This window comes from Miniopterus schreibersii (genome assembly GCF_964146895.1).
Source record: "Miniopterus schreibersii genome assembly, chromosome: 20".
Lineage (NCBI taxonomy): Eukaryota > Metazoa > Chordata > Mammalia > Chiroptera > Miniopteridae > Miniopterus > Miniopterus schreibersii.
Genome location: NC_138122.1, coordinates 21,973,845 through 22,001,314, shown reverse-complemented (window position 1 = coordinate 22,001,314; position 27,470 = coordinate 21,973,845). Strand labels below are relative to the sequence as shown.

At 53.5% G+C, this 27,470-nt stretch overlaps 2 protein-coding genes across 5 annotated transcripts in view; both read right to left on the bottom strand.

Annotated features, from left to right (window-relative positions):
* Positions 1-1,487, bottom strand: part of FBXO21 (F-box protein 21) — a 33,103-nt gene extending 31,616 nt beyond the window's left edge. The window contains exons 1-2 of one of the 2 annotated variants that reach the window (XM_081123560.1): positions 1,218-1,487; positions 101-236 (exon numbers count right to left, since the gene is read on the bottom strand). In XM_081123560.1, the coding sequence (XP_080979686.1) occupies positions 101-236; positions 1,218-1,456 (375 nt within the window). In that variant the 5' untranslated portion in view covers positions 1,457-1,487. The remainder of the gene's footprint in view (positions 1-100; positions 237-1,217) is intronic. The other variant, XM_081123559.1, reaches the window with a different exon arrangement.
* Positions 1,488-8,605: 7,118 nt separating this feature from the next.
* Positions 8,606-27,470, bottom strand: part of NOS1 (nitric oxide synthase 1) — a gene marked incomplete at its 3' end in the record, with an annotated part of 54,136 nt that continues 35,271 nt past the window's right edge. For 2 of the 3 annotated variants that reach the window (XM_081123467.1, XM_081123468.1), the window contains 11 exons: positions 27,288-27,462; positions 26,443-26,581; positions 25,982-26,060; positions 21,063-21,256; positions 19,464-19,633; positions 17,635-17,845; positions 16,970-17,057; positions 15,578-15,699; positions 14,150-14,298; positions 12,773-12,967; positions 12,050-12,172 (listed from right to left, as the gene is read on the bottom strand). In XM_081123467.1, coding sequence (XP_080979593.1) covers positions 12,050-12,172; positions 12,773-12,967; positions 14,150-14,298; positions 15,578-15,699; positions 16,970-17,057; positions 17,635-17,845; positions 19,464-19,633; positions 21,063-21,256; positions 25,982-26,060; positions 26,443-26,581; positions 27,288-27,462 — 1,645 coding nt within the window. Of the gene's footprint in view, positions 10,897-12,049; positions 12,173-12,772; positions 12,968-14,149; positions 14,299-15,577; positions 15,700-16,969; positions 17,058-17,634; positions 17,846-19,463; positions 19,634-21,062; positions 21,257-25,981; positions 26,061-26,442; positions 26,582-27,287; positions 27,463-27,470 lie in introns of those variants that run through there. The other variant, XM_081123466.1, reaches the window with a different exon arrangement.

The window sequence follows — 27,470 nt, the reverse complement described above, 5'->3', positions numbered from 1 at the left end:
CTGGATGAGCCAATGCCTACAGAGCCAGACACACACACACACACACACACACACACCACGACCAGGCAAAAGCTTAGAGCTCCGTCCCCAGATTCCTTACATGCTCTGAAAAGAACCTCTTTGAGAAGGAGGCTACAATCTTCCGGGCTTCTAACCCAGCTTTTTGCCGAACTTTATACTCCTCCAACCAATTGACGTAGTCGGTGGGGCTGTAGTGTTTCATAAGGGAAGGCCACCTACAAGGAGAAAAACACCCCCTCAGCTTAACAGAGAGACTCCAAGGCAGGCAGGCAGGCAGGCAGGCAGGCAGGCAGGCAGGCAGGCAGGCAGGCAGGCAGGCAGGCAGACACGAATCAAAGGCAGCCTTGGAAACACAGGGGGAGCAGTACGGTTTCGTGGTCAGAGCGGCCCCCGCCGATGGACCGAGTTCAAATCCCCGCCCGGCTCGCACGCACTCGCTCGCGGGGTGTGACCTTGGCGTTGGCAACGCGAAGGCTGGGTCTCCGCTCCCACCCACCCCCCGCCCCAACCTATGAAATGGGGGCAGTTGTAGCAATAACGACAACAGTGATGACGATGACAGTTCGCATTTATGGGGCGCCTCCTAAGAGCCGGGGGGGGGGGGGGCCCGTGTCAAAAGCTCCTCTCGTTTCATCACCGCGGGCAAAAAGCTAGGTGTAATGATCACCCCGGAGTCGATGCAAGGCGGCTCCAAAAAGGGGAAGTGGTCCCCCCCAAGGTCATACGGCGAGTATGCCAGGACCAGATTTTGACCCCGAAATCTGTGCTGTCGGCCAACAAGCGGGGCGGGGGGGCGGGGGAGAGGATGCTGCGCCCCGCTTCCTCGGGCTGTTGGGATCGCGGGCAGCATCCCCGGGTCCGTGTCAACATTTTCGCGCACGGCCGGGCACAAAAGCGGCGCGCGGAACGCACGGGCCGCGGACGCCGCGGCCGGCGGGGGCCCCGCTTCCCGGGGCGCAATCCGGGCGCCGGAGGGGTCGGCGCGCCGTGGCCCCGACGGGCCGGCGGCCTGGAGGCCTTTGTCTGTCGGTCCGCTGGAAGGGGCCCGGGGGCGGCATCCATCCGGGGTGCGGCCGGAGCGCGCGTGCGGGGAGGGCGGCGGCGGCGGCGGCTCGGGCCAGCCAGGCCTGGGCCCCGGGGTGCGGGGGAGCTGAGCGGAGAGCGCGGCAGCCGCGGCCGGGGCGCTGCGGGCTCACCTCACCCGGAACTGCTCCTTCCACACCTTCCCGCTGCTCTGGCACAGCTCGCGCAGCCGCCGGCAGGTGCTGGACACGCGGCTGATGTCCGTGGCCGTGAGCGAGCCGCTGCACAGGATGTACTCCAGCACTTCGCCGGGCAAGTGGACCAGGCAGCTGAGGCCCGCCGCCTCGGGCATGGCCTCGTCCGCCGGCGCCTGCACCACCTCCATCGGGCTGTCGACCGCTGCCGCCGCCATCTTGTCCAAATACCTGAGGCCTCTGCGCGTGCGCTCCGGGGAGGAGGGGGGGCGGGGGAGGGAAATCCCCTTTCGCCCCGCCCACCTGCCTCCAGGGGCGGGCGTAAGCGGCGCCCCGCCCACGCCCGGAGCCACGCCCCCTGTGCCCGGGCCCCCTGGGGAGCGCGCGGCGCTGCACGACCCCGAGGGAAAGCAACGCGCGTTTGGGGGGAAAATAACTGGGGTGTGGGCCTTGGAGTCGTGAACCAACCCACACATGACAACGTCCATCTTTCTCCTACGTGCGTGGAGCTTCCTGTGCATAATAGGTTCATTGAACCTTCCCAATAACCCTATGATCTATTTATTCTCCCCAAGTTACAGCTGGGGAAACTGAGGTTCAGGGAGATTAAACAGACTTGCCCGGAGTCCCTTGTCCTACCTAGATTCTAATCCGGATCTGCTTGACGTTTGCTTGACCCTGCTCTACACCAGTATCCTGGAATCATGGCAATATCCTTGCGTGGAGGGCGTGCTAAGCACTTTACTTATGGCCTTTAAGGGCCCTTTATTTATTCATTCATTTATTTATTCATTTATTTATCTATTCTCACTCGAGGATATTTTTTTTTCCATTGCTTTTCAGAGAGAGTTAAGGGAGAGAGAGAGAATCATCGTTGTGAGATACATTGATAGGTTGCCTCCCGCATGTGCCCTGACCCAGGTGGGCACATGTGCCCTGACCCAGCCTGCAACCGAGGTACGTGCCCTTGGCTGGAATCGAACCTGGGACCCTTCCTTCCACAGGCTGGCCCTCTAACCAGGGAGCCAAACTGGCTAGGGCTGGGGCTGCTCTTTCTCAGTCCCCTCTGCAGTCTCACCCAGATGGTATATGTTAGGGTCCCAGAGGCCACAGTCACAGGCCCTCCCGCTTTCACTTTCTCACCCCTACGGACAACTGAACCGACAATCCAAAGCCAGTTACAACAGTCGCCTTGCTCTCTTCAGCCCAGCCTGCTCCTCTGAGATCTAGACTCTCTTAGCCAGCTGGTCACCTGACATTCCCTTTGGGCCCCTGAAATTGAACTTAGCCCTCCCCTCACCCCACTTACCTTGTCCCTCCCAGTGGTTCCTGCCTAAGGAAAGGCTGTCCATCTACCCATTCCTGCAAAACCAGAACTTGTCGCCATCCTTGGCACCTCACCATCCAAATGCCTGCTACAGGTTAACATCGCGGCTGCTTGGTTCTCTCACCTATATCTGAGGATAACAATAGATCTTCTTATTAAATGAAACAGTATATAGATATTGCCGTTATTGCACAGTTCTCAACCACCGCACATACTGTGCACACATACTGTGCTTTTCAAGGAAGGTAATGCGTGGCCCCTTGGAGGGAAAAGAAACAGGTGCCTCTTTCCCCACAGCCTTTGCCGGCAGCTCTTCGGCTAATAACCGCATTTCCATTAGCGACTTTTTTAAAAGCCTTCACAACAAAACTGGTTCAAGTACTGAATGCATAAGGTTTAATTAATGCCACAGATACGATACCTTGAGTTTATAGTATGTCTCAGAGGCTTTCTTGCATTGAGTTTCTTTACCCGGTCACATCCCTACAAGAGACCACGAAGCAGAGCAGAGTGGAGAGAGCTCATCATCTGCGAAGATCTAAAATTCTTGGAAACAGTCAACTAGGGAGGAACTGAGTCAGGTTTCAGATATCAACCTCCAACCTCAACTCTGACTTCTAGGGGAGAAAGCAGAAATATAGAGAAGCCAGGAGACCACCCACCCCTGGTCCCCCCACCCCAAGCCCCCAAGTCTAATTTAAAGATTTAAGGTTTTTTAAAAAATCACTTTACTAATTATTCTAGCTTTAGTCTTCTGCTATTTGATTAACAATCTTATTTTCCTCCACAGGCCCTCACTACAGTGATTTCCTATCTATATCGATCATCCTGATTGTAAATACTTTCTCTTATTTTGCTCTCCTGGTGACTTTGCCAAGGGCACGAAGAAAAAATAAGTACATTTTGACTATTTAACTGACTGTGAAGCCTAATATATTCTGTATTGATCCTTCAGCCCTCCCTGTTGTTGCGAATGGCAGTATTTCATCTTTTCTTATGGCTGAGTAGTATTCCATTGTATATGTACCACATTGTCTTGACCCAGTCATCTATCCAAGGACACTTTGGCTGTTTAGACCTTGAAAATATGATGCGAAGCAAAATGAGCCAGACAGAAAAAGCTAAGAACCCTATGGTCTCACTCATATGTGGGGTATAAAACTGAAACTCACAGACAACAGTGTGGTGGTTACCAGAGGTTACCAGACTACCCTTCCTGGTAGGCAAGGGGGCCAAATATATGGTGACGGGAGATGATTTGACTTTGGGTGTTGGGCACCCAATGCAATATACAGATCATTTATCATAGAAATGTGCACTTGAATCCTATATCTTATTAACTAATAAATTATTAATAAATTAAAAAAAACAAACTTTGTTCACCTTTACCGTCCCCCTCCTTGTTTCCCACCCTCTTCCCCCTTGAGTTTGTGGTTGGGAAGGTTCTGTTTTGGTGTAAACGTGGATTTCTTACCCGGTTGCCAGGAAACAGAAGCTACCCCAGTCAGGATGCATACACATGTTAAACTGTCCCCAGCCACCTCTGAGGCTGGGTCTGTCAAAACTCCAGCGTGTGTATGAATTACCCGGTGAGGTGGTTAAAAATGTAAGCAGGTGTCAGACCTAATTCTCAGCGAATGCTAATGGGTGGGGGGGGGGGGAAGGCCAGGAATTGGCTTTTAAAACAAGTGGTTCCTGTGAGGGCAGGTGGGCTGAGGCCTGAGAAACCCAGTGCCCAACTATCAAGTGGCAAAATGACATCAAGATGGGGCTGTTTGAGCTCCAGTAAGAAAAAAGGGCTGAGAAAGTTGGAAGGGACCGGAACGTGGATCTTCATTTATTTACTCCTGTACATGAAACCAAGGGTCCTTAAGATTTTGACTAAATTTAGCTTTAAACCCAAGCTCTAGAAATTCCTTCTCTGTCTCTCTTTCTCCATCAGAGACCTAGCCTTTCCCCTTGATAATCAGCAACCCCTGGGGCAGCAGAAGACCATAGCCCGGACCTGACTAAACATCATAAGGTCCGGGCCTCTGGCAGGCTAAAGATAATATCTTGACCTAAGTTATCTTTCAGTTCCCGGGCCCTAAGGTGTAACAACCCCCTGGCTACTTTCCCGAGGAAATCAGACAGACGGACGCCAGAGCAGACCTCAGAGCCACCCTCCAGGCCTAAAGAAATGATTACCCCTCCCCCACCTCCAACCAGTTGGCTCCCAGCGTGACTCTGAACCCCCTAATCCACACATCTTGAGATTTTGCTCTGCGCAACTTGTAACCTACACACCATGGGGGCGTTTGGACTTTTGAGCATTAGCCTCTCATTCATAATGAAATAGCCGATCTTCCTGCACTGCAGTTCTCGGTGTTTAGTGTTTGGCTCTGCCGGCCCCAGTGGATGAACTCTTTGTTCCGTAACATAGGGCTATTCTGTTCCAATCCGTTCCAGCCCATCCCATGTTCTGTTGCATATATTAACCCATTTAACCCTGTCTCAGTGCAGTGAGTTTGAAACAATCACAGCTTATTTGACAGTCAAGAAATGAAGGTACAGAGAGGACAGGTAACTTATCCAAAGTCACACAGCTGGGATTTGCACCGGGACACTCGGGATCTCTCAGCAGCAGTACTGGGTGGTGTGGTTAAGAATGCAGATTCCAGAGGGGAACAGCCTGGGTTCAGACTCCACCTGTGACATGCATCCTTCTGCCTGCTTCCCAAGTTTTCAGCCGGGGAGCGCAACGAACACGTCAGTGTGGTGAAGGGTAGTATTTAGTAACTGCTAGCCGTCATTTTAATCAGCTGAGGGGCCAGGCACTGCCTTTTGCTCCGTCTCTGACCTGCATCTCACCCTGAAGGTCACCTTCAGAATTCCCTGCAGGGCTGGCAGAAGTTCTGCTTGACACAATATTGTAGCCCAGGCTTTTCCTCTAACTCGTTGGTCAGCTTCTCTCTCCTCCTCGCCTCTCTTTCCCCCTTCCCAAGACCATTCCCCAACCCGCCTCCTGACACCTGCCTCAGGGTGGGCCTCCTGGGGGGCCCCTGGTGGGTGACAGCGGGCAAAGGCGTGAGAAATTCCAAGCAAACCAAACAAAAGACAGCAGTCGGCCAGGTTGAGTCCACTTTTTAATATTTTAACCATAATGCAAACAGGCATAAGTAGAATTCTGTTGAAACCCATCCAATGAGAAGGTGGGACTGTACAGAGGAAGAGCATGCGGCGGGCACGGCCTGGACAACCTGGCGGAGAGCGTGGGGCGGGCGGCGGTCCTTGGCGGGGGGTGCTGGGGCGCACGGGACACTTGGCGGAGATTAGCAGCATCGAGAGCTCAGAGGTAGGGGGAAGTCCACGTTTTTAGACGGCATGTGTGTGGTCAGATGAGACACTGCTCTGCCCACCGGCCCCGCTCCCCACCCCCGGAATGGAAACCCAAGGGGACGGCATAGAGGATAATCGACCACACTCTCTCTCTCAGCCTTCCAGAAAATCACTGCTGAGCCCAGAGTGGGTCTTATGATCACAATGACAACACAGCAACAAGGGAAACGGGGTGGAGGCAGGAGGCAGGGCGTGGAGGGCACTGGGCCTCGGTGGGTCTTCGTGAGAACGACGCTGAGGGCACAGCCTGCTATGGGAACAAAACTGCCACCCTTCTGTCTTGGGAGGAAGTTTGGGAAACCCTATCTTCTTATTTCCCCTAAAGATCCTTCCAGCGTCCGTGTGGCAGCAGATAATAGAAACAAAGCCACCGGGCTGAGAAACGCTCAGCTCACTCCCAGGGACATTTGGTAATGTCCAAAGACGCATTTGGTTGTCACAACTGGGGGGAGGCTGCTACCAGCATCTAGTGGGTGGTGGCTAGGGGTGCCCCTCAACATCTTCCAGTGCCCAGGATGGCCCCCCACGAAGAATTCTCCAGCCCAAAATGCCTGTAGTGCTGAGGCTGACAGACCCTAGACTCTCCTAGAGCCCAGGAGCCAAGTCTGGGCACTCGGATGTCCTGGAGTCTTTCTCCTGGCCACCTGCAGGCAGTCTCATTAACCTGCCGATTCCGACAGAAGGCTTTGTGGATAAGGCAGGCACCGTGACATGCTGGAGAGAGGCGGTGGAGATGATAATATACAAGTAAACAGGACCAGCTGACAGCAAATCTTGAGTCTGCGGTTTTCCTAACGACACAAATGGAAAGGCCCTCCTGGGGGCCGGCGCTGCAGGGGCGAAGGGGCCCAGACACCTGGCTCGCCTGTTCTGGCAGGAACCGTGGGCCCATGATCTGGGTCAGGAAAATCTCACTTGTTTTGGACTTAGGGCAAACCTGACCTCTTTTTGGAGCCCAAAGCAGGTGGCTGCTGAGAGCACGTCTGGCAAGAAAATTCTGTGTTTCAAGGCCAAGGGCTACTGGCCAAGGGTCAGTTCTCTGTGCAGCCGAGCCCGGGTGAACCTTGGAAGGATCGACCCTTTGACTTGCGGGGAGGAGCGAGGGGACCAGTTATCACGTCAGCATCGCAAACGCATCTTTCTCCGGAGCCTGCTTTACCTCCCGAGCCCCCTTTCTCAACCAGAGAGGCAAGAATCTTGCCTTTCTTGTTTGTCTTCATCTCCCACAACAGATAGGTACCCGGGGCCTGTTGATTCAGCCCCTGTAATCTCTATCACTCATCTGTCTCTTTCCTCATTCCAGCCTTTCTTACTGAAATCACCTTCCCCCCGGTCAACAGGCCATGCTCTGTGCTGAAGCCAGAACATTCTTTTCCAGGCTTAACTCCAATCACCTTATTTTTTTTTTTTTCCATTTAAAAAACATTCTCAAGGACTCCCTATTGCCTACCAAATAAAGTCAAAATTCCTTAACATGCCACTCACCCTTCCCCACTGTCTGGTCCCTGACCATCTTCCCAGCGTCTCTCACCATCCCAACCCTCCTCAGCCTTCCAAAGCTGGGTACATCTGACTCCATCCCCCATTTACCCTACCCACCCCCCGTCCTTGTCTTTCCTCTCACTTTTCCTAATTCATGGCAAATGTGTCTCCCCAAACCTGCTGGTGGAATCCCACCCCTTTCTCAAACCCCAGACATTTATGTTGATTCTAAGAATCAGGTCTCCGCCTACCAGACGCCAACCGTCTGTAAGAGGGGAACTGTGCTTTGCTCTGTACACGGCGCCCATGCCTTCTGCATCCCCGAGAAGCAAGAAATGTTATAGATTAAGTGCAAAAATAACGTTTGATTGCTTACAGTGGGCCAGGTACTGTAAGCGGGCATCTAGGGGCGGTATCTCAGTTAACCCACCTTGTTATACAGCTGAGTGTGTGCCAGCTCACAGCCGTCTGCAGAAACAGGGGCTCATTTGGAGACAGAGACAGTGGAGACGAAATATGCAAGTCAATGTGGCCAGATGAAAACAAGAGGACAAACTCTATCTCCGCTTTTGGACTCGGGTCAGCTTCCAAAACTCCATTTTGTTGGGTCTGACGCATTCCCCCTCCCCTCCCCAAAGAAAGCCACCTGTCCATCTCCATAGAAACCAAGGGATAACCTTTCTCCCTCCAGGGAGCTGACTTCTGCTGCTTTCCCCACACAAGGCGTGGGACTTAGATTCTTAGTAATGACAGGAGAATGCGACTGTTCAGGGGATGGCCCGTTCTTCCTGGCCAAACTCACGTCTGTTTGGAGTTTTTATTTAAATGGGGTTGGAGCCACTGCAGGCCAACTCCAGGGGGAGAGGGAAATGAAAGGTCTGTAAACGGGGTAACCCCCGAATGCCCAGTTAATCCTATTTTTGCTCACCTATTGTTAAACCAAACTTTGCACCTATTTTTGGTCACTGGGACTGAACTAAAAACCACCACAAGACGGCAGCATGTACACACCCTGGATCAGAGCTCAACCCTCCACTCTCCATCTCCTGAAAGGCTCATTACAGCATCAGGGATTCTGACAAACGAGAGAAACAGATCAGTCTAGTCTCCTGTCTCGAGCCAGGAGTTAGGAAGCAGCTGCGTTGCGGCGGAAAGGCGTTTACTTTTTTTTTTTTTTTTTTAAATCCTTCTTGGGAGGAAAGATGAGTCCTGGTTATATAATCATTTCTTTGGACTCCCTGATAACACAAGATGATGTTTCCATCTGTCTGCCTGCTTCTTGACGGACAGGGGTACATGAAGAAGGCGCCTGGCACAGAGTGCTCACAAGTGTTTATTCGGTGACGGAAAAGCATTCGTGCATAAAGCTTGATTTGACGGAGGCTGGACACAGAGGCTCATTCAGTCCCCGGGGAGCTAGTGACATTTTAGGAGGTATCTCCACAAGGCTCAAAGGGTTGGAAAGAAAGTCCCTGGAAGGAAAGCTGCTAAGGAGACAGAATCGTGTTTGCAGGAAAGATGGGGTTTCCAAGGGGTGTCGCTCCAGGTTAGGAAGGGCCAGGGAGCATGCTTAGCGTTTGGTTTCTAGGCCCGTGGAAGCCCCAGCAGGAGAAAGTAGGATTAGAGGAAAGGCAAGGAGGTCATAACTCTGTCCCAGGGCACCGGACACCAGCGGGAGCTGCCGGGGAGGGTGGAGAAAGGCTAGATATAATTTGCCCTTTCATCTAACGACTCTTGGAGGTTGTCCTTCCTAAACATCTCTTTGGCACCCCCATTCTAAGGCCCTTCCAAAGAGGGCCAGGGCACTTTCTCTTTGGTAAGCCCCCCCCAAGAGCATCAAGAAAGAAACGCCCATTGTGCAGTACATACAGCAAATGCTGACTTTCCATGCGACAAAATCAGAAGGGTGAGGCTGGCCAAATGCTTCCCTCCCAACCCTGGGGGCCCAGAACAGAATCCCAGAGCCAGTCCCTTGGGGGGTGGGCACTGGAATCTCTTGGCTCTCTCTGGGGGGTGCTGCCTGCCGTTGATTTTCAGCTTTTCTGTGTAAAAAGGGACCCTCCTGTGCCACTTACTCTGAGAGGGTAAACTCAGCATCTGGCCCGCCAAGGAGAAATCGTATCAGCCGATTCCCAGTAACGACTTCACTGCCCTTTTTTTTAAAAAAAAATCTGAGTTGAGGGCAATTTATTTGTTAAAATTATTTTAGCAGGTTAAAAACGCGGGGATCACCTTCAAAGGGAGTTCTAAAGCCTGCAGGCAGGCCAGGCTCTTCCCACCCTGGGCTGCGGGCCTGCAGAGGATGCCACGTGGTGCCTCACCAGGGCGTCCCTCTCCAACCTGATCCACTTGAACTGGCTTCCCTGGTTTTACCCCCGAGGGTAAAGCAGCAAGCCCCATTTGGGGAACATTCCTCCTCGATATTGTTTCCAGTCTTCACAACTTTCAAGTTTCATCCATTCATACTCTTCAGCTTTGTAACATTACAATGAGGGGAAACCGAGGGCCAGCGACTTGTCCGGAGTCACCGGGTGACAAAGATGAGAAGATTCTTATTTCCAGCACATTCCCTTGGACAACATTACTTCTGGCCTCCTGGCTGGGGTTGCTCCCGGGAGGGCCTGGGATGGGTGGGTTGGGGGGGGGTTGCCCCATCCAATAGATGGGTTAGTTTTCCGGCGAGGGCTCCTCTCACTGGTGCAAGAATCTAAATTGCATCTAGTTCTCTGATGCCCCCTTTCGTTGGAAGATTTGCCCCTTAATCATTACAGGCCCCTCTCTCCATGCCCTGACCCTTTATATCCAGGACCATTAGGGTGCCTCCAAGTGTCCCAGGGACACAGGCACAGCCCCCTCAGTTATGGACACGTGTGAGCAACCAACAGAGGCTGGGCCACGGTTCTTGACACTGAGGGTCTGCAGGCAACACGCTGGCACAGGCAAGAAGACGGACGGCGCGCCCCAGACCCCGTCACACGCGCGCACACCCACGACCAGAATGTCATCCTATAAAAGGGTGAGTTGGGGCTCTAGCGGCCTGGAGACTGGCTCGGGGAAAACTCTCCCGTGTGGTCCCTGCAGCCTCTCCAGGGGAACCCCAGAAAACAAGCCCCGCCTCCAGCGACGCCCACAGCCCCGCGCGCCTCCGCGCACCGCGGACGGATCCGTCCTGGTCGGGCAGAGGGGCGGGGGCGGTGTGGTCGGAGCCTCTGCGGGTTATGAAGGCGTTGCATCGCAGCAGGAAAAACGCAAGGAGGGAACCCAAGAAGGCCAAGGAAACACGGAGAGGCGGGAACCCCGAGGAGGAAAGCCAGGCCCCAGGGTGACAAGGCCGGGCGGGGGCCGCGCGGGGTCCCGGGGAAGGTCCAGCAGCGTCCGCGCTCACAGAACCTGCCGCCACCCCCGCCGGGGCGCGCGGGGCGGCCCCTGCCGTCGGTCCCGGCAAGAGGATCCCGTTAGGAGCTAAAAACCCTGTGGAAGAAGTGAGGAAGGAGTCAGAGAGCAAAAGGCCCCAGCGAGAGGGAGAGAGGGCGCCACCTAACCGCTGCACAGGGCCCCCCTCACTGCGCCCCGAGCCCCGTGTCCTGGGCAGCGCCTGGCACCCAGCTGGGGCTTGGAATGAATGAATGAATGAATGAATGAATGAGTGAATGAGTGAATGAGTGAGTGAATGAATGAATGAACGAGTGAGTGAATGAATGAACGAATGAGTGAATGAGTGAATGAATGAGTGAATGAATGAGTGAGTGAATGAACGAATGAATGAGTGAATGAGTGAATGAATGAGTGAATGAACGAATGAGTGAGTGAATGAGTGAGTGAATGAGTGAGTGAATGAGTGAGTGAATGCGTGATCACCAACACAACCGGCCAGGAAGAGGGACATTTAAAGGGGCTTGGTGACAATCCAAAGGAGCTGCGATGGCCATGGCAATAGCGTGAGCCTCCTGGGCGCGCAAGTATGTCTCTGAGACGGCTGTGTGGTAAGGGGGAGACCACGGGGATACTTGGGAAACGGAGCGTGTGCTCCATCTCCACCCAAGTTACGGGGCGCAGGGTGGTGGCTCCGGGGCGTTCCCAGGCACGGGGTGGGGGAAGTGAGGTGACAGGCCAGGCTGACGTCTCACGGAGGACACTGTGGTCAGGCTCAAATAGTGAGACTCAGACTGTTTCCAGCAGTTTCTAGGGGGAGGAGTGCAGTTGTCAGAATAATGCCAATTGGAATTTGCATCCGGGAGAGCGCATTCCCAGCGGTTTTGGGGGGCGGGAGACACGGTGTGAATCCCGACAGCTTTGCAGAGCCAGGAGCCGTCGTTCCACTAGGGGGCGCGTGAGAGGCAGAAGCCAACCCCCCCCCCCCCCAGCTGGGGTTCCCACACTTGAGGGCATTGGATCTCCCCGAGAAAACACACCCTGCTGCACCCTAACCCCAGAGTTTTAGATGCTGCAGGCCTGCGGTGGCCCAGAATCTGCATTCCTAACCCGTTCCCAGGTGCTGCTGCGGCTGCTGTGTCTCAGGGGACCCCTCTGTGGGAAAGTCAGGCCAATGAAGTCAGACGTCCCTGCCCATCAGGCCCCAGAAGAGAGGGCCGTGCCCACCCCTCCCTGGTGCGACGGGGCCAGCTTACTCATCGGTGTCTTTTTTGCTCTCTTCGATGAAGGCAATGGATTCAGATCTAAGGCGGTTGGTCACTTCATACGTTCGCAGGGTGACCCCGAAAATATCCTCATGGTAGCGGTTGTCATCCTAGGGGACAGAAACAGGGAACAGCTCTCAAATGGCAGCCAGGGGCCCAGGGAGGGGCAGATACGCTGACACAGGGGATGAGTTATCCCTATAGAAAATAGCCCCTAAAAAAAGGAGGCGTAACCCAGCGCCCCCTGGAGTACCGTTTGGTCCCCGACTGTTTGAGCAAGACCCTCTGCCCCCCAGGGTGTGGGGTCCCTCTGGCCCAGATGACAATGAACACTTATGTTCCCAATCCAGGAACAAGCTGCTACTATGGCAGTTCTGAGGACAGAGGAGGCTCTCTCCCTCCTCCTGGTTCCTGCAAGTTGGGTGGTTGGGTTGGGATGGTTTCTGTCTACCTAGTGACCTGCCCGCTTGCTGTTTTCACAGCCCACAGCCCCCCACGATATTTCATACACTCCCCTGCATGCCCAGCCATCCTTCCTTCTCTCTCAACTGTAGGCTGGGACCACCTAAGTTCTCTGCCCTAGCCAGAAATGGAAAAATCGGAGCAGGGACATCAGCACGGCTCCTCTAGTCATTGAGGCAGGTGGGGTGAGGAGGAGACAGGACACTGGGCGCCGGGAAGGGGGTGCAGGTCACCAGCCCGCCGCTCACCCTCAGCCGGCTGATGAACACGCCGGCGTCCTCCACGGAGAGTTTCCCCTGCTGGGCCATGATGCGCTGGATGGCTTTGAGGACATCGGCGGCCATGGTGACATCCCCACAGACGTAAATGTGGCCCCCTTGCTCCTTCAGGGCTCGGTACACGGATTCCGCCAGCTTCTCTTGCAGGATGTCCTGCACGTACTTCTGCGGGGAGCAGGGGAGCCAGGCTGTGTGACCCCCCCCCCCCCCCAGGGAGCAGAGCCTGACCTGGGAGCTTGCGGTCAGGTGGTGATCCCTGGGGTCTTGGAAGAGTGAAGTTGGGGAGGAGGGAAAGGGAACCCGAAGCTGTGGGAAGGAGCTGCTACCCACTTGGGACCTCAACTCTTCTGAGGACCCCAGAACCATCTCCTGGAGGGGCATGAGAGGGGGGCATTGTCTACCTGCTCCTCTCTCCAACAACCAGGGGTTGCCCACGAGGTGTGAACACCAGAGCAGCCCCAGGCAGATAGCAAGAGCTGGGGCCGGGTGACGGGCTGCCAGGCCACACCTGTGCAAAGCCAGCTGCTGCAGCTGGAGTGAGACGTGGGCTCGGAATCTGGGGTGGGCACCGGGAATTCGCTACAGCCCCCAGGCAATCTGTCTAGCTTGTTCTGATGTCTTTAGCCCAGCAAACTCCCCTCCAGGAGGCTGGCATTCAGCTCGTAAGTCCTGGTTTGGCTGTCCTGGTTGTTAAAATGTTGATGTACTTCTGTTGTCAAACGGCCACTGCCCAGATTCTCTGAGTTTCCCCCTCACCCCAGTTGTCCTGGTCCCCTGCCTGGAACCACCCCTCCACCCCAGACCTCCCCAAGATCCAGAAGGAGGTGCTCCAGTCCTGGGCCCATGTCCATTTGACTGGTAGGGTCTCCTATGGGCCGTTAACTATTTTTTAAAATTCACATTAAATTTTTTAAAAACTGTGTATTATAAAACAAACATAAAACTTACCATTGAATCATTTTAAAATGTACGATTCAGGGGCGCTGAGTGCATTCGCCATGCTGTGCAACTGGCACCACTCTATTTCCAAACCTTTTCACCGCCCAGACTGAAGCCTGGTCCCAATTACGAGTCACTCCTCATTTCCCTTCCCCCAAGCCCCTGGCAACCACCAATCTGCTTTCTGTCTCTGTGGATTTGGCTGCTCTGGATATTTCATCTAAGTGGCATCATATACTGTGAGCTGTTAAATAGTTTAAATTGATATTTTTAGGCCCCATGCTTTCTGAAGCCATCTCTCGGGGGAGGATTCCGGGAGGGTGAGGGGTCCCTGGGAGGGGGTGTGCATGCGTGCACGGGCGGGCCTGTGTGCGGGCTGGGGTGGGGAGCGTGGGTGAGCGGGGTTACCTTTGGTTTGTCTGGCTCCCGGGAGTAGGCCGTGTACAGCTCTCTGAAGACGCCCGTGTTCCTGGCCTGCAGGGTCTCCTCCCTGTAGATGTGGTCTATCTTGGACTGCCGGCACCCGAAGACCAGGATCATGGGGCAGGGGCTCATGCCTGGGGACCAGGAGGAGCTCATGTCACCAACGGCTCTGACGTCTGATTTGAGGGATTGCTGGTGGTGCCAGGGGGTGGGGTACTGGGAACCTCAGCGGGTGCCATGTGGATAGAGGTACATGAACCCAGGGGCAGGCAATATACGGACTCACACACCTTACACACACACACACACACACACGGAAGTAGGTAAGGTGTGCTCAGACTCTGGCAAACCTCCCTTCTCTGGGTCTCAGTCTTCTTTCCTGGCCCCCGTGGGGAATGCTAAGACCCCAGACTTTGGAGCAATACTGCCTGGGTTCAAATCCCAGCTCTGTCTGACAATGAACAACTTACTCAGCTTCCTATGTCTCCATTTCCCCCACGTACAAAACTGAAATGATAACAGCAAGTACCCGATAGGGTCTTGTTACAAATGGGCGTCAAACATGAGGACGGTGCCTGGCACACAGCGAACACCGTGTCAACGTTAGCTGTTCCAGCTGACTGCCGGTTCCACAGGGCAGGTGTTCGTTTTCAAAGTTGTTTCTGTCCCGTTTATGGGTATGCCTCCGGTGCCAACAACAGTGTTTGGCATTTATCAGACGCTCAGCAACCCCCTGTTTAATACCAACACTGTGGCTCTCTTTTCCTCTCTCCTCCAGAAGTTGATCTGTGTGTATCCCACACAGCCAAGCCTGCTCTTGACAGAATCCCATAGACACACATCCATTTGAGAAGGTTTCATGCCTACCCCTTCCAGGGCTGCTTGCATTTTAAAGAAGGGTCCTATCTTGACAGTCAAAGAAATGTGAAATTTCAGGCCTTAGCATAAGCTGTGTGGGAGATTTTTTGGACAGTCCTTTTTTTTTTTTTAATTAATTTTTTAAAACCTCACCTGAGGATATTTTTTCCATTGCTTTTTCAGAGAGAGTGGAAGTGAGAGAGAGAGAGAGAGAGAAATATTGATGTGAGAGCGACACATCTACTGGTTGCCTCCTGCACAAGCCCCGACTGGGGCCAAGGATTGAGCCTGCAACCGAGGTATGTGTCCTTGGCCAGAATCGAACCCGGGACCCTTCAGTCCATAGGCCAACGCTCTAACCACTGAGCCAAAACGGCCAAGCTGGACGGGTCCTTTGAATCGCACCATGGGTCAGGTCAGCTCCCCCCACCCTTAACCAGGCAAGGTTGCAACAGAGAGAGAATGGAGCCACGCCGGCGTCTCCGCTGCGGAGACACAGGTGGGCCCCCCCAGGTCCGGGGGGGGAAACCACGTGGCTACTGGCCCGGGACCCACCTCTGTGTTGGATATCAAATTGCCGCTGCTGCCAGAAGCTTCGGAAAGGGGCGATGCCGGTGCCCGGGCCAACCAGGATGCAGGGCACTTGGGGATTTCGGGGAAGGTGGAAGCTGGGCGCCCTGGACAAAGAAAAGAGAGTCAGAAGGCTTGCTGAGTCCACTGTGATCAAGACCAGTTGGGTCTTAGCCCAGGCGGCTGTCTTGGGTAGAAATACAGCAGGGCCTGCAAAACTCTTCAGCCTAGGCTGGGTGCCCCTAATCAGGGTGGGAGGTCCCGCAGATCTGGGGGATCCCTAGAGTCTGCCTAGCCCTCCATTTCCCAATGATCTCCATTGCTGAGCTGAGTTTATTTGACTCAGGGTTTCCCTACCCCGGCTCTACCGACACTTGGGGCTACATGCTTCTCTGTTGTGGGGACTGCCCTGTGCATTGTAGGCTATTGAGCAGCTCCCTTGGCCTCCACCCACTAGATTCCAGGAGCACCCTCCAGACATTGCCAGATGTCCTTTGGGGTGGGGGTAGGGCCAAATCACCCCCCTGAGGAGAACCACTCATTTAACCATCCACAAGATCTAGTATCAGGGAGTCACGAACTCCAGTGGATGAAAGAATCACTCCTGGGGGAGATTTAAAGGGGTGCAGATTTCTGGGCCATGCATGCAGTGGCTAGGACTCTGTATTTCTGAAGGTGTGTGGACCATCCCACGAACATTCTACCTTCAACAGTTTAGAAGAGTGGCCAAGGTCACTGTCCAGGTAGAGAAACTATTGGTTGACAAAGCAGATACATACAATGGGCCTAAGTTCAGGCATGTCCTTTGTTTTTATTTTTAAAAATAGAACATAAAAATAAAAAAATTGATTGACTGTGATAGGAACGTTTAACATGAAATCTACCCTCTTAATGAATTTTTAAGTGCACAATGCAGTACTGTTAACTATAGGCAGGAATATCCTTTAAAACTGAGTTTGGGAGGAAAGGCTGATGGATGGAGTTGGAGGAAGGTGTTTAGATCTTCCCTGTTTCTAAGAAACTGGGGACAGATGGGGTGTCCTATAGAATTTGGATAGAATCTCCCCCGGCCTGCAAATCCCACGAAGGCTGAGACTGCACTTGCTGGCTCTCCAGTGTAGCCTCAGCATCTAGCACAGCACATGCACCTGATCGGTGTCCGTTGCACTGACTTGACCTTGACTAGAGGGCGTCCTTAGCTTTCGCTAAGTTCTGTCTCATAACCCCGTTTCCTTAACAACCCGGAGGGATGCAGAAGGCTGAGCCCCTCTGACTCAGCCGCCTCTCCAGACCTTCGGGCTGGTCCACCCAGCCCGGCTCAGGACACCAATATGCAGATTTGGGGTGGCCGCTCAGTTCCCGTCACTTGCCACTCACCCTCTCACGAAACAGGGGACCACCTCGGCAGCCTGTATCCGGTTGAGCCAGGAGGAGCACACCCCGTGGTGAACTGGTCCATCTCCATCTAGCAGAAAAAACAAGGTGGTCTGGCTCGCCTGCTGTCCCCATGCTTCCCCGTCACTGGTCTCCCCCCTTGATGCAGGAGCCCCAATGCCAAGTTTCTGCCTTGGGGTTCCTTGCCTGGGTCCTTTCCTCTGAAGGGGAGGAGGAAGTGGCATAGCTGGGGGTGAGCCTGTGAGCTGTGGAAGTGCCCAGCACTGCTGGGTAGGGGTGAGTCGGATGCAGATCCTGCCCTCTGAAAGGCCTTGGTCAATGGGCTCTCCGCGGGCTGCTGGGGTCCCAGAACCCTCTCAGGCACCGTGCATGTGCATTGCTTTATCAAGGAGGGAAAGTACTGGAAAACACGGCCATGGAATCTGACCGACCTATGGCCAGCTGGACACCCTGCAATAGGGAGCCCCCTGCTCCGAGGAAATGGGTTGTGGTGGCTTCTAGCTGCCGCATGGAGTTGGCTCTGCCTAAGGGGACAGTGTGCCTGCTTCGCTTCTTCCCACAGTTTCCTGGCCGTGGGCGTGGGTCTCCAGCCAGGGGCCCCTGGGGGCAAACGCAGACCCGGAGGCTCTCCCAGCACCTCTGCCTACCTCGGGTGGAGTAGGAGACGATGGCCACGGTGAGGTGCACCTCATCGGGGTACATGTCCGGGGAGGAGCTGATGGAATAGTAACGAGGCTGCAGGAGCGACAGCTGGGTCAGGAGCAGGGTGGCAGGCATCTGGATGGACCGGAACTCCTCCAGCACCTCCACAATGGTGGGGTTCTTGCCCCATTTCCATTCCTCGTACTCCTGCAATCCCTGTGCCAAGGAGAGGGACAGGAAAATGCCCTCAGCTCCTGGTACAAACTGCCAGTGAGGGCTTGAGGAGGGACAGAGAAAAGGCAAATAAAAATAACAGTTAACACTTAACATAGTTAATACTCTGTGCCAGGTTTTATCTCCCTCTTGGACCTTATGAAATAGGTATGACTGTTATACCCATTTTATAGATGAGGAAACTGAGGGATATAGAGGTGCCATGGCTACTAGGTGGTGATTCTGGGTTTTGAATCTAGGCCGGGGAGGGCAAACTTCAGCCTGCAAAACAAATCTGGCTCATCCCTTGCTTTGTATGTTTAAATGGTTTGGGGGGAAGCATCAAAAAAAGAATACTATAGTTTTTATGACATAAAAATATGATATAAAAGTTAAATTTCAGTGTCCACAGATAAAGTTGGATTGGCCCCCACCAGTCACACCCACTCACTTATGTATCGTCCACGATGTTATGCTACAAGGAGAGTTGAGCGTCGCGACAGAGACCAAATGCACTGTGAGCCTAAAATATTTACTACCTGGCCGTTGACAGGAAAAATATGCTGAGCCCTGTCCTAGGCAGTCTGGCCCCAGAATCTAGGGTCCTGACCTTTACACCGTCCTGCAGCATGTGAAGGTGGAAAGCGAGGCACCGTGGAGGGAGGCCTTACAGGTACAGACCGCGGACATGCGATTTGTGGGTTTGCAAGGGTGGGGGTGCATGTGCACAGAGCATGCTCAGACAGGAAATGACGGTCCCAAAGGAACAGGGCAGGGTGTGGGGGACCGTGTTCGGGGGCATGTTGACAGCAAGGCCCAGCCGTTACTAGGGAACAGAGGTACCCTCCCTGGGGCTTGAGTGATTTTTCCTACATCTCAGAAGCTGCCCTGGGTAATCCCAGGAGGTTCAGATTTTGAGAAGAGGTAAAGCCCATCATAAGCTCATTGCACAACAAAGCCTTCCCCCAATAAAGCCATCCTTGCTTTATTGATTAGGGCATGGCACCGGTGAGAATGTGCCTCCCGGATCTCCAGCCTCACTGAACCGCAGCGGCGCAACTGGCCGAGAGCCCCAGCAGCTGCTCTCCGAAGGTGACATCCACCTGGAACCGACATGGTCACCTGTGCTGGTCTCTCCTTCGACTGCAAGTGAAGGAGAGGGAGGAAGCCAGGGTGGCAGCAGCTGTGTGGGGGGGCTTCACCTTTCCACCAGAGGCCTCCTTCGTCTTGAAGTCCTACAGCTCCTCTGCATGGGCACAGGCTGATCTTTAAAACAGGGCACTGTGAGATTCTCCGTTTCTTTTTCTTCCAAGCCCTGGCTAAGACGGAACTAAGGAAGCCCCGGTGTCCCAAAGGAAGGAGGAACAGCCGTTTCTACGGTGGTCCAAGAACTTTGAGATTCAACGAGGTCACTGTCGTTCTATCGGGGCTTAGAACCAGGTGAGATGGTCGGGACTAACCGGAATCGACTAGTCAACACGGTCACTTTCTACGGACTAGAAACCGGCAAAGCTTGCTCAAGGCTGCCACCTGCTGGAAGGCCTGCTGTAATACTACGCAGCTCTCCAAGGCCCAGGAGGTGAAAGGGACCCCCTGGGGTCGCAGGGGGCCGGGGACCCACCTTGCTGAGGACCAGCAGACGCTGCTTCTCTTTCTCGCTGGTGGCCAGGGAGGCAAACTGCTGCAGCTGCAGCGGCGTGGGCGGAGTGGTGATGTCCAGGTAGTACTTGAAGGCCTGGAAGATGGTGCAGGGCGGCAGGCGGTGCTCATCCGTCCAGTTGCTGATAACTCCTGTGGAGGCACAATTGGGGGGGGGGGGGTGTCGGGGCAGGGGGAGTCTGAGCTCTGAGGGCTCGGGTCCAAGTCAGGATGGGGCTGGGGGAGCCCAACAACCCCTCGCCTCTAAATCTTCCGTATCCCACGTCTACACCTCATGTGTGCAAGGAGCCTATCCAAAATCCATTGAGCAAACTAGTCCAAACATTAAAAAAAAGAAACAAATATTAAAATAGCACGAGACAGTCCCCCGGTGTTCTACGCAGTGAGCCACCAACTGTGCGTGAGTTAAGAGTCTATTTTGGCTCTGTCTGTCCTCTCGCGGGATCAGCCTCTCACTCCTCCGAGTGGCAGTCTAGTGTTTAAAATTACAAATGTGCTTAACACTTAGTACTTTCTAGGTGACAAGTACTGGTCTCAGCACTTTATATTAACTCCTATAATCCTTCTCGTCTCCCCAAACTCACAACTAGCGTAGGTGGCAGGTCCTATTATTATTCCTCTTTTGCATTGGAGATAAATGGAAGCACAGAGAGGTTAAGGAATTTGCCCAAGGTCACACAGCTCGTACGTGTGAAGTCAGGCAGTCTTCTAACTGCCATATCGTACCGCTTCTGTGTACTTTTCATTCAACATAACCCCCCAACACGAGCCTCTCCTTCATCGGGGACTCAACCCAAGATAAACAGGCACAGTTCCAACCTGGAGCAAGAACTGGCTGGGTGGGATTTATTACGAGAAGGTGTGTCTCTCCAAAGTGGGGCCTTCCTAAGGGATTTTCAACAGGGCTTTGACTACCTACCATGCTCACATTCTGCCCTGACTTTCCACGCTCTCTCCTTTGTAAAGGTCTGTCACTGTACCACAGGCTGCCATGCAAGGTCACTGCTGTTCCTCGCACCTGAGCCCTGAGCTCAACTGCACCTACTGAGAGGAAGCACTGGCCCACTTGCCTTTGCAAGTTCTTCAATGGGAATGTCAAGAATGGTCGCTGAGATAGGTTGGAACTTGATCTAATGAATGCAGATATGTGGTTTCATGCCTTGTGGGCCATTGAGCTTCACACAAGGTGTTTGGATTCTGAGAGGAGGCAGGGTCAGAGTTCAGCCACTCTCTACTCTGTGGGCAGTGGGGTGGCGGTGATGCAAAAAGGGAGATGAGTAGGCTCTGCTCAAATCAGTTTCCCCCAATGACGAACCATCGATGTCCTGGCATCACACACAATCGATCAGGCCACTGGGCCAAGGCTGATCAGCCAAGAGAAATGGGGAGTCTTCCGTCTCATAAGCTGGAGGCAACAGAGACCCACTCTCCTACCTGGATTGGTGATTGGGACCAAGAAGAGGTCTCCTCTCCCCCGGACACCCACTGCCTCTGGAACCCCCTGGGAAGGGAAGGGCCCTTGGGAGTGGACAGGTGAGGAGCCCGGCGTGGCTATAGTTACCCAAGGCCGTGTTCCGCTCTTCCAGCAGCTCCACTTTCACCAGCTGGTTGACAGGGGGTGAGTCCTCCAGCCGCTCGATCAGGGCATTCACGAGGTCCTCGTGGTTGCCGGGGAAGACGCCCAGGTGGTCCCCAGGCTGGTACTGCAGCTCCTGGTTCCCGTTGGTGTGGAGACGCACGAAGATGGTTGATCGGCTGGGGGGAAGGACAGGGGAGCGATCAGATAAGGGCCACCAGCTATTGCCCCCTTTCTTTGTGCCTTCGTAGGTCCTGTGACTGCAGTTTCCCTCCTTCCATTCTCCTTGGGGCCCATGCCAACCAGACTTCTGTCCCTGTCATTTCCACACTACGGCTTTTAGCAAGGTCACCCGTGAGCTCCTCCTTGCAAATCCAACAGCCGGTGCAAGTCCAGTGCTCATGCTGGTCATGGGAGCAGCGCAGGGCCCGGCTGCTCCCTTCCTCCTCATGGATTCTAGTCCCCCAGGCTCTCCTGGTCTCCTCTCTGGCTGCCCTGGCTCAGCCTCTTTTGCTGGCTCATCTCCCCAAACTCTGGACACTGGAGCCCAGGGTTCAGTCCTCACAACCCTTCTTTTTTAAAAAAAAAAAAAAATGTTTTTATTGATTTTTAGAGAGAGAAGAAGGGAGAAGCACAGAGAGAAATATCGATGAGAGAGAAAAACATCATCGATCACCTGCCTCCTGCACACCCCCTACTGGGGAACAAACCTGGGCATGTGCCCTGACCTGGAGTTGAACCTTGATCTCTTGGTTCCTAGGTCAATGCTCAACCACAGAGCACCGCAGGCCCGGGCAGACCTCTTTGTTTATCTATCTTTCAGCCCCTGCTTTTCCTTCCTCCATAGCGGTGACCATCGTCTGATCCACAGCAGCATTTACTTCCTTACCTGGTTTGTGGTCTGGCCCCTGCCCATCCCCGGCCCCCAAGGCACTGTAAACTCCAGAGGAAAGGGAGTTGGTCTGTTTTGTTCAGGGCTCTATTTCTGGCTCCTAGGACAGTGCATGGCACATAGTAGGTGCTCAAGAAATAGACCCGCAGGTGCCAGAACAGGCTCTGTTCTCAGTACCAATGGGGGGTCCCTCTTAGCAACAACTATCCCACGGGAGCCGAGGCAGCGGTGTCCCCAATCTGTGAAATTCCACCCTCCCCAGAATCCTAAACTCCGCCCCCTTCTGCAACGGGATGTCATCATATCGTCATGGAAAAAGGGAAAAGGGCCTGGCCTTAAGCTTGGGTTGTTGGTAAACACAAATCCACCGATGTTATAAAATTGAGAGATCTAAGGAGAAAACCCAGAGAGACACCCGTTTCCACCTGCTGGGTGTGCCCTTTCTCATTGATTTTTGTATTTCAAGTGCAGGGAGGCCTGTGCGAAGGGAATGGGGGCTTCAAGTATGAATTCCCAGACTATGTTTATTCTGGGCCTTGTAAGGTATTAATACAGATACTACGTTTTACACAATCTCTGAAAACTTGGGGACTGGTCACACTTTGGTAAGTCAAATCCTTCGTACACCTCGGGTTACGACTGCATTTCCGATCGGCTTCTGCGCTGCCAGCTGGTTTTCAGTTGCCTGAGAGCCTGGTATTCAACATGAAGTTTCTACATTCTGCCTTGAATCATCAAGGCTGGGATAAGCTAATGGCACTCCCTATTTAAAGGGTTTTTAAAGAGCCCTTTTGTGCTGCAAATAGCCACCATTATTAAAAATAGCTGTGCTGGCACACTTGCTTTTTGGGGTGTCAAGTATTTTTTTTGAAATGGGGAAACTTGGTGTCTGAAATTGTGAATGGCGGTGGTAGGGCCCGGGGTCCCACTCTCCCTCCCTGGGCAGGTTTTGCCCTCTGTGGGGCACTGGTTTTGTGCATGACCGATTCTGCTCTGAGCTCACCCCGATCTTGGTTCCCAGAGAGCAGAGAAAGACATTACCCACCGCTAGCTCCGGGAAGGGAATTAGCGGAGGCCGGCAGCCAGCAGGCGGCGCTGCGGGGTCGCTAATTTGGGAGCCTCCTGAGACACCGGCAGGAAGCCTTTCAAAGGCCCGCAAATCAATTCCCACTTTCTCCCAGATCATCACGATTTCTTTCAGAAGTATATTCGCCTCTGTGCTTTTGGCTGGCACAAAATACAAATGCAGAGGACACGAACTTGCTGTGCTGGCTCACGCTCACGGCCACTTGCCCCAAGTCCTCTTGAACGTGGCAGAAGGTGGTCAGGCAGATAAGGGGCAGAGATGCGGATGGAGCTGGCAGGTTAGCTAGAAGGCGGGCCCAGGCTCTGCCTGTGCTGGGAATTTAACCAAGGGGACTCTGCAAACCACTGACAACCCCAGCGCACAATGCCACACGGCCCTAGGGCACCTTGATGGGCGTTTCCTTGGAGCGCAGCAGGAAGCTGATCCCTGATGGGTAACACTAGCCTGGAGACCGACCTTCTCAAATCTCAGTTCTGTTGGAGTTTCTAAGTGTAGGGTTTTCTAGGCCTTTTTAAAACAAGACAAAACAAAAACCTTGGGACACATAGAGACCATTGAAAAATATTAGGGGGAGAAAGAAAGGGAAGTATTGGGGAGATAGCAGCCACTTGGGCTTTTTTCACCCCCTCCCCCAGAGTAGCCCCTGCTTGTGATGTGTTTATATCCACACACAGAAGCATAACACACACACACACACACACACACACACACACCCTCGCATGCATGCGCTTGGCAGTGGTTCAATGCCAGGCTCCCAGATAAAACAATAGTCGGCTACTGTCCAGCATTAAATGAAAGAAAAAAAACACATTAATGTTCAATCTTCCACGAATAGGGTAAATATTGTTTGTCAAGAGCAGTTTGAGTCAATAGGTTCATTCAACAAATTAATATTGAATGTCAGGCACTGTTCTAGGCACTGGTGAGAAAGTGAGAGATAAAGACAAAGTATCCTGCTTTCACTGGGAAGTAACTTAAAAAGATCTCAGATGGGTCGGTGATGCGGATGGGCGGGTGGCGATGGGCGGGGGCAGAGGGCTAAGAGACCATCAGAGAGACGGTCAGGGAGGCCTCCCTGGTGACTTGACATTTGAGCAGAGACCTGAACAATGAGAAGCCGACATGCAAAGATCTGGGGGGAGAGTGTTCCCGAGAGGAGGGGCGGCACGTGCCAAGGCCCTGAGGTAGGAAGCAGTGTGGCGTGGTCGAGGAAGGGAAAGGAGGCTGGAGTGTTTGGAGAGCACTGTGTTGGACGGAGTGGCGGAAGGTGGTCAGAGCTGGGCCTCTAGCCCTCTCTAAAGCCTACATTTTCCCTCCTCCTTCTGACTTCCAGGACTTACACCCACACCCACCCATTAGTGCTCCATTACACTCTCTTCTGTACTCCTTGCTAATTGGTGCTTATACATCAGAAAATTTATTTCCTGGCTAAGCAGTAACTGCGGTCACTTTTCTCTTTAGATTTGCAAGGACCACCCCCGAAAGGCTGTTTACTTCCTCTTAAGCACTTTGCTTGCAATTAAGGGTCTCTAGTGGGGGTGACAGGGGAGAGCTTGCTATGGCCTCCTGGGTCAAACAGCCCGACTTGGGCCCTAGGCAGGGAAAAACGGGAGTGTCATGCTTTTTCGCTCAGAGCTAGGGTAAGAACCCAGGGCTGTCCAGCTCAAGAGACCGCTCTTTGTCCTGTGCCATGTGTGCAAAGAATCAAGATTTCAAAAGCTCTTCATGCGCTATAACCGAAACGTGAAAAAGATTCCGGTCAACGGATCAATGCAAAGATATTCGTGTGTGCTAAGAAGTTTACGTATCTGGTGGACAGGCCTGGCTGGGTCATTCTGAAAAGACTTGATAGCTAAGACGCCCTCGCCAGGTGGCTCAGTTGGTTGGAGCACTGTCCCATACACCAAAAGGTTGCGGGTTCGATTCCCGGTCAGGGCACATACCTAGACAACCAATTAATGTTTCTTTTTCATAATGTTTTCCTCTTTCTCTTTCTCCCTTCCTCTCTCTCTAAAAGTCAATAAAAACATATCCTCGGGTGAGGATTGAAAGAAAAAGACTTGATAGCTAAGAGTAGCAAGTCCATAAGCTTGAACGGGCGGTCAGCCTGGCTGTTAGGACAGCGCCTGCCATCTCGGGCAGCATCAGCGTGTCGTGCTCCCATCGGGGACGGTAATAATAACCTCAGCGCACTTGGCAGTGATCACAGGACCTGCGCTGCACTGTGACCAGGTCTGAATGACACTTCCAGCAGGACAGAGTGTGTCCTTCTACTAAAGCAAAAGGCATGGGAAACCAGGTCTTAGGAAGAGCAGTGGGAAGGATTCAGGGCCCAGGAGAGACGGGTCAAGGTCTTGGCTTTTTGTAGGAGTCTCATCTGAAAGAACCAAATTTTTTCTTTTTTTTTTAAGTGTCACTGGAGAGTGTAACTGGGATCCAAAAGGAGTGCTAGGAAGATATGCTCTGGTTCTAAGCTACAGTAAGATGATTTCTAACACTTAGGACTTCAAAACACACAGTGGCTGTTTTGTGCAGTAGTGAGCCTCCCATCATTCCAAAGGAATTTAAGCAGGACACCAGAGAAGAGTCATCTGCAAGGAGGAAATGCCTGGACTAAGTGCTTTTGACTAAAATGCTACGGTACAATTAGCAGTTCTAACGGGAGTGTCTATATGGCAAATTTTTTATAAAACCATTGTCTTTTCTCTTTCCAGGGTGATCATCTCCATCTCTTCTTCCTGTCCCTCCGGGACGGAGCTTGGCCAAGGAAAAGCAGGAAACCAAGATGCTACAAAGCAGCAAAGGGGCTCGACGGCTCTTGGGATGGTAACAGGAGACCGGTCCTTGGAGTCAGCAAGGACCCCACCTCCCCGTGGGGGCTTCTGGAGCAGAGGGGGGCAACCCGAGTGAGCAAGATGTTCCTACCTGGACTTAGGGCTTTGAAGGTTTTGACGGCTGAGCAGCCGAGCGGCCGAGACCCGCTTTTTGTGGACACTGGACAGACCTGCGGGAGGAAACCAACAGTCCTCCTGAAATGGGGTAACCACTGTCAGTGAAACGCCTTCGGCTTCTGTGGCCCCACCACTCACACGTCCACTGTCCTCTGGAGTCGAGGGAAGAGGGAAGGGGTCAGGCACTGGCTGGGGGGGGTGGACGATGCAGAACACAGAGCACATCTGGCTGCACGTAGTTAACAGGAGGCTGGCCCAGGGTAAGGCCCGTGGCGTGGAGAGAGGGGCGAGGGGCAGCCATGTATTCGTTTTGGGAGGACTGATCTAAAGGGACCCTGAAGCGATGAAACTTTCCCTCAGCACCTTTCAGAGGTGGGAACCCCGACTTTGCTTTCCCGCCGTCCCGAATGCCTGCCCGGGAGAGGGCGAGGGTACCTTGGGCGAGCTCCGGAGCTTCGGCCACATAGGTGAGGCGGAACTTGTTCCTCTTCCAGCTGCGGTCGTTGCTGATGAGGGAGTTGTTCGCCTTCTCGATGTTGACGTCATCTCCCACGCAGAACACATCACAGGCTGCCTGTGGCACACAAGGGCTTTCAGTGACCTACGCCGGCCAAGAGGGACTGCTCTCCAACAGGCCCAAGTCATGGCATGTATCCCACCATCTATCCATCCATCCACCCACCCACGCACCCACCCATTCTTCTATCGACCCACCCATCCACCCATCCATCCATCATCCATCCACCCATCCATCCACCCATCCATCCATCCATCCATCCACCCATCCATCCATCATCCATCCACCCATCTATCCACCCACCCATCCATCCATCCATCCACCCACCCACCCATCCACCCATCCATCCATCATCCATCCATCCATCCATCCATCCATCCACCCACCCACCCTTCTAGCGATCAATCCATCCACCCATCCACCCATCCTTCTATTGACCCATCCATCCACCCATCCTTCTATCGATCCATCGATCCATCCATCCACCCACCCATCCATCTATCTAACACTCTTAATCTGTTTTTGTGGACCAACTCCTTAGCCACAATGCTGGAGGTTGGATTCAAGGTGGAGAATGTGTGTTTTAAGGCCACCCTAACTCATCTGAGTTGTTTAAAGCTGTCTCTGGGATGGACACATGGGGGAAATACCAGGGGTCCTCTCAAGTTTCCTCTATTTCTGACAGTTTAGGTGGCCTGTCTTTGGGGGTCAAGGGGAGCATGACTTCTCCCCCTGGGTCTCTGAGATCTGGGAAGGCGGTTACCTTGAAGACCTTCTTGGCCCAGGTCCTGAAAGCCTCCTCCTGCCCACAGAGCTCATCCCCCTCCCCCATCTTCAGGATCCTCTCTCCTCCCAACTCTTCCAGGAGCGTATCCACGGCATGTCCAAAGGCGCAGAAGTGGGGGTAAGCCCGAGAGCCAAGGCCAAACACCGAGAACCTGCGAGA